Raw genomic sequence first — 14,064 nt, forward strand, 5'->3', positions numbered from 1 at the left:
GAAAAGAAAGTCTATGGGGAGTGGAAGCAGGAGCTGGTTACCTGGGAGGACTGCAAAGCTGTCCAAGCAGCCAAGGATCAGGTTAGGAAACCTAAAACCTAGATTTAATTAAATTTTGCTAGGGACATAAAGGGGAACAAGAAGAAATTTTACAAGTGTATCAGTGATAAAAGGAAGGCCGAGGAATATGTGGGCCCTCTTCAGAAGGAAACTGAAGACCCAGTCACAAGGGATACAGAGGAATATGAGGTGCTCAATGACTTCTTTGCCTCAGTCTTGTGGCTCTAGCCGGAACTCCCAAGCTGCAGAAAGCAGAGCTAAGAATTCAGAGAAGAACATCTACCTACTGTTAGTGAAGGTCAGTTTCGAGAGCATATAAAGAACCTGAAAGTGAACAAGTCCATTGGACCCGATGAGTTCCATCCATGGATTCTGAGGGAACTGGGAAGTTGCCATGCTGCTTTCTATCATATTTTCAAGATCATGGCAGTGTGGTGGAATTCCCTCTGACTGGAAAAGGGAAAATGTGACACCCATTTTCAAGGTGGGGAAAGATAGAAGATCCAGGGAACTACAGGCCAGTCAGTCTCACCTCTGTGTCTGGCACGATCATGGAGCAGATCCTCTTGAAGGCCCTACACTTGGAAAATACATGGAAAATAAAGATGAGGTGATTGGTGGTAACCAACACGACTTCACCAAGGGCAAGCCATGCTTGACAAAATTGGCCTTTTATAATGGAGGTACAGTGTCACTGGATAAAGGAAGAGCAACTGACATCATCTACCTGGATTTGTGCAAAGAGTTTGATGCTGTCCCATGTGACATCCTGGTCATTAAGTTGGGTAAAAAGAGGACTTGATTGATGTACAACTTGCTGGATAAGTCACTGGCTGGATGGTCACATTCAGAGAGTTGCAGTCAATGGCTCGATGTCTAAGTAGAAACCAATGATGTGGTGTTCTGGGATCAGTGTTGGGACTGGTGTTATTTAACATCTGTCTAGGCCTAGATTCATAGAATTCTAATAGATTTTATGAAACAGAAGAATGTTCACTCTCCTTCAAGTCTCTAAATTATGTTTTATTACCTAACACCAACTCAGCATATTCAAGTCCAGGCCTGAAGGATCCAGAGATGCTGCTCCACTACCTAACCTTGAAAGGACATATGGCATTCTAGTCCTTCCTGAATACCCCTAACCTTCACTTGAGCCCACCACAGTATACTCCTATACACTACCTCACGATTAAGGGGCTTAACATGCTTCCAGTATAAGTGTAAGCTGCTTTCCATTCAGCTCAAAGATAGACCATGCATAATGAAAAAATATTTTTGGAGGAGCTAATGCTTTGTAAGCTTACCCTGAAGCAACTTGTTCAAGTGTCTGTTCTATTAATAAGTTTTGATTGGAGGACAAAGCCACCAAGAATGTGAGAGTACAGTGTAAGTAGCATGGTTTCTGTGATAGGCATTACTGGGCCAAGGGGGCAAATGCATTAAGCTGTATGGACTGTTGAGTACATGGTTTCATGCTGTTAATGAGATGAACACTTAATATAATGTGAGTGTCCCTAAATGGATAGAAATATACGAGAGAGAAATTCTACTCCATGTTTTCATTTGTTGGTACTGAAGGTAATGGTCAATATCTTTCTCTAGTGCAGAAAGTGATATGTAAAAAGAGAAGGTCATATTCTGTAGTTGCCTTCCTTGTTCTTTTCTCCAAAGCAGTCACAGAGGGTGCTTTATAAAGCATTCACAAAGAAAATCACAGTGTCATCACATTCACAAGTCAGTCCTTCCTGGTTAGAAGTACTGCAATGAACCATGGTTGGTTAAACCAAGTAGGAATAAGACAGACTTTTTTAATAGTGACTCAAGCGATGTTCAGGCTGAAAAATAATTCTGCTATGCATTACTGAGAAAAATACATTTGAATTTTGGATGCAGAGGGTGCTGGGTTTTTTACTTCATATTCCTCAGTGTTGAACGTGCACATCATAAATTACGAATCCTACATCTTTAGTAAATGAGGCTTAGAGTTCTAATGTTGCTCAGCACTGTGGAACCTAGACTTTTCCAGTGCCATGCCTTTATTTTATTATTTCCACTAAATGTTTGCTCAATATTAGTGACATAACCATGGATATTTAGTATTAGGAAGTCACAGACTGGTTGTACCTCTAATACATTAGACATTGTGTTCATTTCCTTTAGTTGGGTCATAAATAGATGGGCTTCCAAAGAACTTTGATTTAAATACTGTTGGTGCATTTACTTCATGCTAATGTTTACAGTACTGATTGTTTCAGAACGTACCTTTCTGTTAGGAAGTTGTAGTATTTAGGACACATTCTACTTTCTGTTACTTTATATGAGAAATGACATATGGTGAAAAAGAATGTTTCAGCTCTCTTTCATGTAACAAATGGATTAAACAAGGCTGAAAAATATCGACTCAAGAAGAATGAAATCTCAGAACTGCTTCCTTTGTTTTTGTGGGACTCATAATTAACCACTAAGACAAGGGTGATTCAGTGGCCTAAGCAAACTCCAGCTATGCTCCAGGAGCAACGCTGTCGTAGTTCTACAGCGACAAATGCACTGGCCAACAGATTTAAAAGATGAGAGGGACTGAGTGTGACTTCTGAAGGAAGTGTGTGAGTTAACAACGCAAGTAACAGGTTCTGACCTAAAATGCCCTGATAGATCTTCAGAATAACTAAGAGCCATATTAAGCTTCAAATAATTACAGTGGGGGTCAAAGCTTTAGAAAAAAATGGTAGTTTCAGTGGTTAGTGTTCTGTGTATCTGATGTTACTGCAGATTCTTTCTCTATGGCTTAAGCTCAATATTACAGTATGGATGCACTAAGATGCATGTTTGCAAACTTGAGTAGAAGTGATAGATAAGACATCATTTTTAAAAAATTTAATCCTTTCAGCAGAGTTGGATCCCCAGGTAATTCTTTTCTTTTCAGGATCTCTTGCTTTTCTTTACAAATTAGTAAGAAACAGATCCTCTAAATACTCTAAATACATAGAGCTTTAAGGTAATTTTTGAAACATTGAAGTGTCAGCTAACAGTAGTCAGAAGATAATCTTTTAATGAAAGGACCAGCTGCCCAAATGCCTCAGAGTGTTCTGATATTTAATCTGTGTTCTGATTTTGGATAAAATCCTGTATTCTCTGAATTTAGTGATTTTACTTTATTTTTTTCCACTGACTTATTTGAATTGTAGTTGCTTCACCTTTATCATTTATTACCAAAGCATCTCTTAAGATTAAAAAGATAGCATCAAACAGCTATTTCTTAAGATAAGAAACCGTAAGCAGTAACAATAAGTACAATGTACTATAACAATGTAACTGTATCTGTAACAATAAGTTTGGAAGTGGAAAAGACATATGAAAGTTGAGTCAAATGACAATAAATATTCTAGTTAAAATTCTGAAATGATAACCCTTTTAATTATGGCTGTTAGAAGAGCTGTAGGCTTTGGAAAAATATACTTCTGTTGCTTAGTCATGTTTATGAATTAAGCTGATTTTATTCCAATTCCTCAGAACCGTTTGGGGCATTGTATTTCATTTATGTAAAAACCTCATATGGAAAGGGAGTTACTATCTTTCTGCTAATTCAGAAGTGTGCTTTTTATCTTCTATAAAATTTTTGAAGTCATTCTAATTTTTCATGTCTATAGAATCCTTCAACTTAATCATGTCTCCCTCATTTAGTTTGATCAAGCAGCTGATGCTGAACTCGCCTGGCTTGCAGAAACAGAAAAGAAACTGATGTCTCTTGGTGATATTAGGCTTGAGCAAGACCAGACCACAGCTCAGCTACAAGTTCAAAAGGTAAAAGAAATGCATTTCCAACTGTCATGTTAATTATTGGCCAGCGCTCTCTCCATCTAGAAAATGTACTAGCGTGATTTAATTTTCAGTCCATCATAATGCACTTCACGAATAGTTTTTGCTCCATGTATTTTATTTTATATTGCTGACCAGTTTTTATTGTGTTTCAAGGCTTTTACCATGGAGATTTTGAGGCACAAAGATACTATAGATGAACTTGTTAAGTCCGGGGATAAGATTATGAACACGTGCACCGAAGAAGAGAAGCAGACCATAAAGGTAAATTTCCCATAAATTTGCAGCTACAGTAGTAGGTAGAAAGACCATAGACGGTAGGAAGATTCTTGTGGTGTGTACTTTAAAACATTAATGAAAAAACATTAATTACAGCCACTTCTAGTCCAGGGTTTGTAATACTAGATGAAATGCTTCAGGATGCTCAAAGAGCAAGCACTGTCTACTACATTATCTGAGACTAATTTGGAGCCCCATTTGTCATCTTCCATGGTAAACAGTGTTTTAGCCAGTGAAATGATTGAGTGCATAGGTATTAGTCATCTGGGGTGTTGCATGTGGAATCTGGCTGTTTATCTTCCACTGTTCTCTAGAGTCTGTGAAGCTCTGGCTGGGTGTGTGTATTTCTGTGCCTCATTCAGTGGCTGGCACCTCAGTGTGCGTCTTTATCATCATTTATGCCAATTTCAGTGGGGGAATTGTTTGCCGGGAATGTTCCATCCTGTTGACTAACACAGCCAATGAAAGGCAGTCTTACACATTTGTTTATGTGCACACACAGCCTGAGGTTGAGGGCTGAAAGAATATGCGTATATCATATAGGTGTGTGTTTTATATGCATGCACACAGAGAAGTTTTTCCTACTGGTTTTTAGAATGGATTTTTACTGTTATGGATATGTTCTGTGATTTTGGTCCTTGCAAAGACTAACAGTAATTATCTTAATTGTGCTCTGCTGCAGAATCACTGAATAAATTTGATTTGTTCTTAAGTGAATTTAGTTCAGTCTATTAAAATATAGCCAAAAGGAAGAGTAATTGTAGGCGATCCTCTATTAGATATATGCTTTAGTAAAAAAAACCCAACATTATTTCTGTATGTTAGGCAATGTTTTGTCCTTTGGATAGCATCCCTGTAGTTAATTTACATGCAAGACATAACAAATGAAACAATACCTTGTTCTGACAGAAAAGATTCTGTACTTCATATTCAGTGCCTTATTTATATGTTTAGTTTTTCTAAGTCTAGCATTTATGTGCATTATCACATATAATATTTCATAAAAATGATAAGATGGACAGTCTTCCACAGAAAATTATATATCCAGTTGATAGTTCTTTTATTATCACATGCCCAAACAGAATAGACGGGTAATGCTTAAACCTTTAAGTTCTGTCATATCATTAATGGTAACATATTCTCATTAATTAATACATGCTAAAATGGAAAACAGTGTTACATACTTCCTGTAGGAAGTTAATCCAGAAGTATCTGCCCTATTCTTTGGCAGATTTAAAAACGAAACAAAACAATTTTTTGTGCATTTTTCATGATGCTTGGATTCAGAAATGCTTTGAAAAACTTAGTTTTTGCCAAGTGTTGCTGAAGGTGAGTGCCTCCGGAAGGGAAGTGGGGCTGAGATAAGCAGTAAAGTCATTTGCAGCTTAAATGGAAATTCTAGGAATAAAATGTTGTTTGTATTTTAGTTACTTTTAATGTGTCCAGCTAAACTCACGTCTCCCACAATATTGATTCTTTCCTCTTTAAATACACCAGTACTGTAGAACTACTATCAAAAGTAAGATTTGGGTTCAGTGTGGTTTGGTGTTATCAATTTTCAAAGACTGTTTAGGGATTAGGATAATAAATATGTGGAAAAGACATACATTGCTATTTTTTTATTAACATTATTTCACAGAAAAAACTGAAAAGCCTGTTACAGAAATATGATACAGTCTGTCAAATGAACTCAGAGAGAAACCTCCAGCTGGAGCGGGCTCAGTCTCTAGTTAACCAGTTCTGGGAGACTTATGAAGAGCTCTGGCCGTGGTTAACTGAAACAGAAATGATCATCTCTCAGCTTCCTGCACCAGCCCTTGAGTACGAAACTTTAAAGCAACAACAAGAAGAACATCGGGTAAGAATTTTGCTGTTTAAAAACAAAAGCAAAACACAAAAAAGCAACGACAACAACAAAAAACCAAAGTGTCAAAAGCTAACAAGTATTCTGCTTGGAACCGTGAATTACTGTACTGACCATTTATACTGACAATTAGACTTCTGTTGAAAAAAGTGATATAAAATAATAATAGGAAATATACATAAAATCATGCCTCTGCTGTTTTCTAAACTGCATGCAAACAAGATTTATCTGGGGAAGGCAGCAAGCAATGTAAAGCATAAAAGATGGCTAAAGAGGAAACAACTGCCATTAAGTAATGGAGGTAAGCGTAAGAAATGAGTAGCTTAGAAGTGTATTTAAAAGTACACATAAATACGACACCATTAGAACAAACCAAGTCCATAAACGAGAAGAACAGAAATTAGATTATGTAGTAAGAACCAAGAAAGAGTAACATGAGAGAACAGAAACAGCTAGGATACCTGCTGGCAGCATGTAGAAACTGAAATGCAGTCGGTGTATGCAATATGTATTAATATGCGTATGTATTAACCTTATGTACAAGTAAAAACTGTGGTGTTTGTTTTGTTGATATCATGGAAACTAAACTTTTTTGAACCAGGAACTAAACTCAGCTAAACCAGGAAGATTGACAATTCAGGGTCCAGGAGTTCTGTGGTTTGGTTTAAGCCAATCCCTTGGCCAATTCTCTTAAAAAATACGTTATATAATTATAAAAGTAAATAACTGTTTCTTATCGCAAAGTAGAGAGGGGACTTTATTTTATAGTCTGGCCTCCATTTGGTCTTTCTTGCATAAAATAATCAAGTGGGACAAAAATTAGCATGCTTCAGGCAACAACTATAATCCACTAGACATGGAATCAGATTTAACCTACCAAGGTTAAAAACCTGCATGTTTTAGCAAGTGCAAAGCCAATATTGTTACTGGAGATACCTGTTTTTTCCTACTGGGCACAGGGAAGCTGGGCTTCTTAATTTTAGTTGCCTCAGTTAAATGACTCGAGATAGATAGGATGAATCCTGGCTTCAAAATCCTGTTTACTGTGAGACCAGTTATTGAAGATGTGCCACTTGATACAGTGGTAAACACTGTGTTTGCTCATTTGTCTTCTTGCTGTGTCCACAAAGAGCAAACATGCTCCATTAAGACTAAGTATATCACATGAGCTTTACAAACTATCTTGATTAGTCACTATGAACCAAATCATGCTTGCTTTACTTACAGGTTTGTTTCCCCATCTACTTTAATCATTCTTGCATGAGAGGCCCTTCATCTGAACTTGTAGTTTTGCATTTTCCTTGGGCTATGCCATTAGCTGAGATTTGTTTAAGCAGAAGATTAATGTCTGGCAATTTTAACACGTAATCTGATCTGGAACACTGATTTACTGGAATTGTTTACCCAATTGTAGCAAAGACCAGATCATTTGTGCTTCTGTTATAAAAAGGAAAAAGGTCCTCATGATGAATTCGGCTTTCTTTATTCCCTTATATTTCTTATGTATTCACTTACATTTATACTAACACGCAGTTAATTTAGTTTGAATTTTGCTGAATAGAATACTGGCATAGTAAAGTTTATACCTATAGATGCAAACTCTGTAACACTGTCAAGTTATCTATTTGTGCACAAAAATAAAATACATAAAATGATTTACTAAAAACTTTCTAACTATTCTTAGCTTAGCATTTGCTTTTTTCTGTGCTAGTCAGTGTTGTTGTTTTTTTTCTGATGCATGGTATACAGGTAGAATTATACTTTCAGGCAGTAGCTGGTCATTGCCTTTTGCTTTTTGTTGTTTTTTCTTTTTTATTTTCATAGTTGTTTCTTCATCAGGGAATAGTGGATAGTCATAGTCACTGTATTTTCAATCTTTCCAACTCCTCCTCTTCTGAGGAGGAGCACGTAAGCAAGTCAGTATCAGCATTTCTTTTTAAGGGAAGGACCTCAGTTGAAGAGGATTTATTTACACTGCGACTGATATAAGCCCTTTTCTATGTCTTCGTTTGTTTAAACAATCCCTGAACTAGGAGGAACAGAGCATGTGCTTGCTCTAGCCTGTCATTCCTGCACAGTGACTGTAGGCTAGAAATGCATGGGGCTCACAGCACTCAGAGGGGCAGTGTCTCATCAGACAGTGGGGTTTTTCAGAAAAGGAAAGGATGAACTGAGACAATAAATGAAACTGAAGGGAATGGTTAGGTTACTCCTCCTGAAATCTCTTCCTTTTGTCAGACCTATGGGTGCAAGTAAACAAAAGCAAAATAGTTAAGCTGGAAGACAACATACCATTACCTTCTGGCCTTTTGCAGTTTTATGTGGTTTAGACTTACTTTGGGGGTGGGTGTTGAGAGTTTTCACTGTTGTTTTTTTTTAGTTTTTGTTTTTTAACCTCTCTGTTCTCATTTCCTCTTCTAAATTAAGGATAACTTGCATTAATATTATTGCAACTTCAGGACCTTGTTCTGTGACGTTCTTCAGTGGAAGGCTTCATGGCACATATCAGCATGAAAATATCTATATGTAGTGGTATTATGCAAATATTTGGAATATAGTTACCATTTATGTCATTACGGGTCCTAAAAATGATGAGGAGTATCTGTTGCCAACATCATCCGCAGCCAACATCATCTGTTGGCACCATGCATTCTACATGTAATGATATGCCTTGAGGGAGTATTTCATGGCCCTTTCCAACGTATCTTTAATTGTGATGTTTCCTGGCTGGGTAGCTCTCACTTTTGGAAAGGGAATCATCACTGGCAGAGCAGTCATTAACTTCATTTAATATTATTTGTGCATTACATTAGGATGACAGGTATTTGTTTGGAATTTCTTGCCAGCTGGATGTGTTTGAAGTGTGGACAGCTGTAATGTGGTGGTCTAAGCATAAGAAACTGATAAGTTTTTTTCATTCGTTATAGCAACTGCGTGAGCTGATTGCTGAGCACAAGCCTCATATAGATAAGATGAATAAAACTGGGCCTCAGTTGCTGGAACTGAGCCCAGGAGAAGGTTTCTCTATCCAAGAGAAATATGTGGCAGCTGACACCCTTTACAGTAAAATTAAGGAAGATGTCAAAAAGCGAGCGCTGGCACTGGATGAAGCCATTTCTCAGTGTACCCAGGTATCATTTTAAGTTTAAAGTATGATTAGATTCATTTGCATGGAAAGATTTACAGACATTATCATTTTATATGTATATATATCAAGACTAAACTGCTGTTCTGTGTGGATTTTTCAGCTGAATGGTGTGTGAATTTTCATATTATTTCTAATTGCTTTGATTTTCCTGAGGGGTTATAATTTTATGACCCTGCTGTTGAGATATGTTGAAAAATATTATCCATTCCCAACTTTAAAATGTCAAAAAAGGAATATTTGATCTAACAATGTCAGATTTTTAGTTTATTCAGTTTTCGTTTACTGGTCTGTTAATTGCTGATGCTGTGCTTGATCTGAGTGTCTGAGTGTCTTTGTTAATCAGTTAGCTTTGCATATTGTCATATCTAGAACTTGGCATCTTCAGTCGGTCCTTTAATAGGCTGGAACTAAAGTGTACTTAACCATGCATAGCATTTGGTCTTCATTATAGACTCACAGGATCTTAATGTGGTTTATTCTTGAACTTTTTCATGTGGAAGAATTGTGAGCAAAGTTAGACTTCACAAAATATTACAATAAGCATAAAATTCAGGTCAAGTCCATCAAAGCTGTGTATCTTAGGTTAATTACTCCACAGAATGAACCTTATTGGACTATTGACAGGTATCAGTTCCTAGGAACTTGATAATACTGGATTAATTTGTCATTAAATCCAAAAAGAATCCTTTTTATGTGACACGAAATTCAGGAAGAAATCCTCATTAGCTGTGTACATGAATCTACACAAAAACCTGATTAAAGTTTTGTGTCCTTTAGCACTGTTTTTATGGTAAATTCCCTTTTTTGCCTGTTGGTTGTCAGTTAAGTGCTGTATTTCTTCCCAAGACTAAATCAAAAAAGAGACCTTAAGGTTCTCATCAATTCTGCATTCTAAATAATTGTCTGCATAGGTCATGGTACTTAATGTTGTATTCCTAGACATTATAGACCGAATTGAAAAATGTAATGAAAAAAGGTGACATCAGATGTCATTCATTTTTTGACCTGGTAGTAGCCATTATTTCATGCTACTTCCAGTCATTGTAAGTAGCCTCTTTATTCACACTTCAGAAAGATGCCTGTTTATTTAGTTTCAGTGTTTTTTCTTTTGCATGTGTGCTGCCTGCTTGAAAATCAAGACATTTATTTAGTGTTTGAGCCTTTGCTTTCTATGTGGTAGACATTAACAAGATGTGCTTAAGTACAGAAGGTTACAGAAGGCTAAGATCAGAAAGCAAGATGGAAAATACATTCTTTGGTAACAACTAGAATATAATCAGATGTTGAGAAAATACTCAATTACTTATAAAATGAACCTTAAAGTACTTAATGTACGTAAATGTATATGCAGATGGGAAAGCCAAACATCCTAACTTCCAGAATGTAATGTTATATAAATTCTTTCTTTATTAAAATATGTAAATATATATTCAGACTCTGTAGCTTAGTGGATACGTCAGTGTTTGTCTAGACAGTCCAAGAAGAATAATTATTTAACTCTTCAGGTTTCAAATTATGTTAAATTACATTATATATCAAAGCCAGTATGTGACCTATGGAGCCAGAAAGAGAGATTTTAATGACTTGCCTTTCCTTCTTTTAAGTACTAAATCACCTTGTCTCAGTCATTGAAGTCAGAGTAAAGTGAGGCCCACTGAATGGACTAAGAATTTAAAAGTGCAGGATATGTGTCCTAAAATTAGATTTGTGTATTGCCAAATTTATTTCAGTTTTTATCACTTTTGTAAGGTTTTCTTGCTATAATCAGTTTTTTAGAAGTCTGGAATGCAGAAATGTTGCTTATCTTTATATACTGCATTTTTCTAGCTTGTATGATAGTTACACTTCTAATGAAAACAGAGTTTGTAACATTAGTCTGCACAGTGGGAAAAACGAATTACATTTGTTTTGTATGTACTTTGAATACTAAGGACGTAGCTATTTGTTCATGTGCAGTAAGCTTGTTTTGCTGTGCTTTTTCTAGCAACCTTCCCAAGTGTAGTCAAGAGTGCTCTTTGTAGATCCTGCTGGTTCTGTACCCACAATTGAATAATTTCTGTAACTTTCTGGAAGTGGAAGGGGAATGGTTGTGAGATGCTTCTAGTAATCTGTATGAATCCAGCATAGTATATTAGTGCTTACCTTTATATTTGTACCAAAGGACAAGCAATCCTAATTAACATAGATGTAACAGAGTTTCTGGGCACATGGGCTTTGAGTCAAATGTAGATGAATGTAATACGTGCTGTTGTGAGCTTTTAGTTGCAGGAAGTAGTATACATTTACTGCACTAATGAGCACTACTTGGACATTAGGCAAATGTCTTTTGGAATGACCTTAAATATCAAATCCTAATCAGGGCTGATATGCAGTATGGTGGTCTTGATATAAAAATGCATGTAATTTATATTAAGATAAGTATATTTCTAAAATGATGCAATCAGAAAGCCATAGCTTTCCAGAATACAAAGTAAAGTACTAATTATGCAGGACTGACTGCATGCAGGTAGGTACTGCCCTGTGTAGTATTTTCAGATGGATTGTTTGAGGAGTAAACCTGGACTTGACATTAAAATTATGTATCTTGAATCTGAGAAGTGCCACCATTTTGCAGAGTCATGTGTTTCTTTTAGATACTAAGAGGGAGAGAGCCACCCAGGGGTATTGCAAGTTGTGCGTATATAACTAGATACGTTAAAATGATAATCTTAAAGTACATTATTCCAAGAGAACTTTGAGAGGTAATTTTTCAAACATTTTTGTTGTAATTTCTCTACGCTTTCTTTCTGTCATTTTCCACCCCCTTAGTTTCATGACAAGATAGATCCAACTCTTGAGAGTTTGCAACGCATAGTTGAACGTCTGAGGCAGCCGCCTTCAATCTCAGCAGAAGTTGAGAAGATTAAAGAGCAAATTAGTGAAAATAAGAATGTGTCGATGGACCTGGAAAAACTTCAGCCAGTCTATGAGACTCTTAAGCAGCGAGGGGAGGAAATGATTGCTCGCTCTGAAGGAGCAGATAAGGATGTATCTGCTAAAGGTAGTACACCGAGGAACAACTTATGTAGTGGAAATGCAGCAAGTTTCATCACATAAAAATCTTCATTTTTGGTGACCGTTAATCTGGAGAAGTTGCTAAAGATATAAAAAAAACCGCAAGGCATTCATTTTGTAATTCATCATGGATCTGACCTTTGTTTTATTTTTAAATATCTTACTCTTTGTTTCCACTTAACATTGTAAAAAGTCTTGTAAAGAACCAGTTTAAGAACCAGTTTTGAAGTTTAAGTTTTAAAATATACACATATGTTTCTGTTGTAGAGCTGTAGAGATATATATGGCCAAGAATTGTTTTTCCAAGGTATTAATCTCCTTCCTTTGTTGTTTAGCTGTGCAAGATAAACTAGACCAAATGGTCCTTATTTGGCAAGACATCCAGACCTTGACTGAAGAAAGGGAGGCCAAATTGTTGGATGTTATGGAACTAGCTGAAAAGTTCTGGTGTGATCATATGGCTCTCGTAGCTACTATTAAAGATACTCAGGACTTCATTCGAGAACTAGAGGGACCTGGAGTTGACCCATCTGTAGTCAAGCAACAGCAAGAAGCTGCTGAGGTCAGTTGTTTAAGTTGATTCAAAGTATTCTATTTACAGTTTGCAGAGAAAAGACAGAATTATTAGGAAATGACACAGGAGGGGTTTTTTTGTTTGGTTGGTTTTTTTGTTTTTTTTTTTAGAGACAAAGAGGGATAATTATATAGAAATTTACTGTAATGATATCTCAAGAGTCTATGGCAAATGATACATATCAGTGCTTAATTGCAGTGAGCATGCAGCTTATGCCTGTTATTATACGTACATATCTGTTTATAAGCATGAATATAATATATATGTCACTGAGACTTGTAAAAGTTACGCATACTTTAGATTCTAAATAATACACAACATCTAAATGAAAGGCACATGGATGTGTATATTACTCTCCAAGTTTGTAATTATTTGTGTAGATAGCTACGGATTTGAAAGTGAATGATAACCTCTGAAAAAGAAAACATTTTGATTAAAGAAATCTAATTTAAAACTTCCTGTTTATTTTGTTCAGTCTCATATAAAATGACATCATTATCTGTTTATAATTTAGACTGATGTCACTTGATTTACTCTGACACTGCAAAGGGATGCTGGTATTTTAAGCATCCAGTTGTAAGTCCGCATGACTTGAAAGAGAGTAGAAGTCAAACACGGACATGTTCTGTCTTAAAAGCAAGCTTTACATAAATTATTGAATGTTGTATTATTAGTGTTGGATTTATTTTTTTTCCCTTGTAGGCTGCTAAAGAAGAAATAGATGGACTGCAAGAAGAACTAGAGAGTGTTGTGAGCCTAGGCTCTGAACTTAGAGCTGCTTGTGGAGAGCCTGATAAACCGATTGTCAACAAGAGTATAGATGAGGTATAGGAAATGCTGATGCTCGTATTTATTAACGTTACATATGTGGCTCAGAGAGTAATGCCTCCTATTTATTCCCTTGGAAACTACAACAAATACAGAGGGCACAGTAACACTATTAACGCTGCAAAACACTGTTTTTCAACACAGTCATCATCACTAGCTGTGTATTTTTGCCAACAGTTAAATTAGATCAATAGATCTAATAATTATAGATCAGCAATAGATCCTGGTTTTGTATATAGTGTTCTTTCTGTTCCCGTGTGAGCATTTCTGGGACCCAGCTTGCACAAACTTTGCAATATTCCCACTGCCACTATCATTTCTAATGCATTGAAGCTAATAGTCAACTCCATGAACAGTTCCCAGGTCGTAATCCATCCATTTGCATGGATGATCTGATCGAAACACTCTTTATTTTATAGTGTGACAGCTGTGCATGGCTGT

At 36.3% G+C, this 14,064-nt stretch overlaps 1 protein-coding gene across 36 annotated transcripts in view; it reads left to right on the forward strand.

The window, feature by feature from the left end:
* The window catches only part of DST (dystonin), a 283,686-nt gene that overhangs the window by 227,533 nt on the left and 42,089 nt on the right, over positions 1-14,064 (forward strand). For all 36 annotated transcript variants that reach the window (XM_015859169.2, XM_032443498.1, XM_032443500.1 and 33 more), the window contains 7 exons: positions 3,742-3,861; positions 4,033-4,140; positions 5,795-6,013; positions 8,947-9,150; positions 11,976-12,207; positions 12,557-12,783; positions 13,498-13,620. In XM_015859169.2, the coding sequence (XP_015714655.1) occupies positions 3,742-3,861; positions 4,033-4,140; positions 5,795-6,013; positions 8,947-9,150; positions 11,976-12,207; positions 12,557-12,783; positions 13,498-13,620 (1,233 nt within the window). The remainder of the gene's footprint in view (positions 1-3,741; positions 3,862-4,032; positions 4,141-5,794; positions 6,014-8,946; positions 9,151-11,975; positions 12,208-12,556; positions 12,784-13,497; positions 13,621-14,064) is intronic.

The sequence above is a fragment of the Coturnix japonica genome, chromosome 3 (genome assembly GCF_001577835.2).
Source record: "Coturnix japonica isolate 7356 chromosome 3, Coturnix japonica 2.1, whole genome shotgun sequence".
Classification (NCBI taxonomy): Eukaryota; Metazoa; Chordata; class Aves; order Galliformes; family Phasianidae; genus Coturnix; species Coturnix japonica.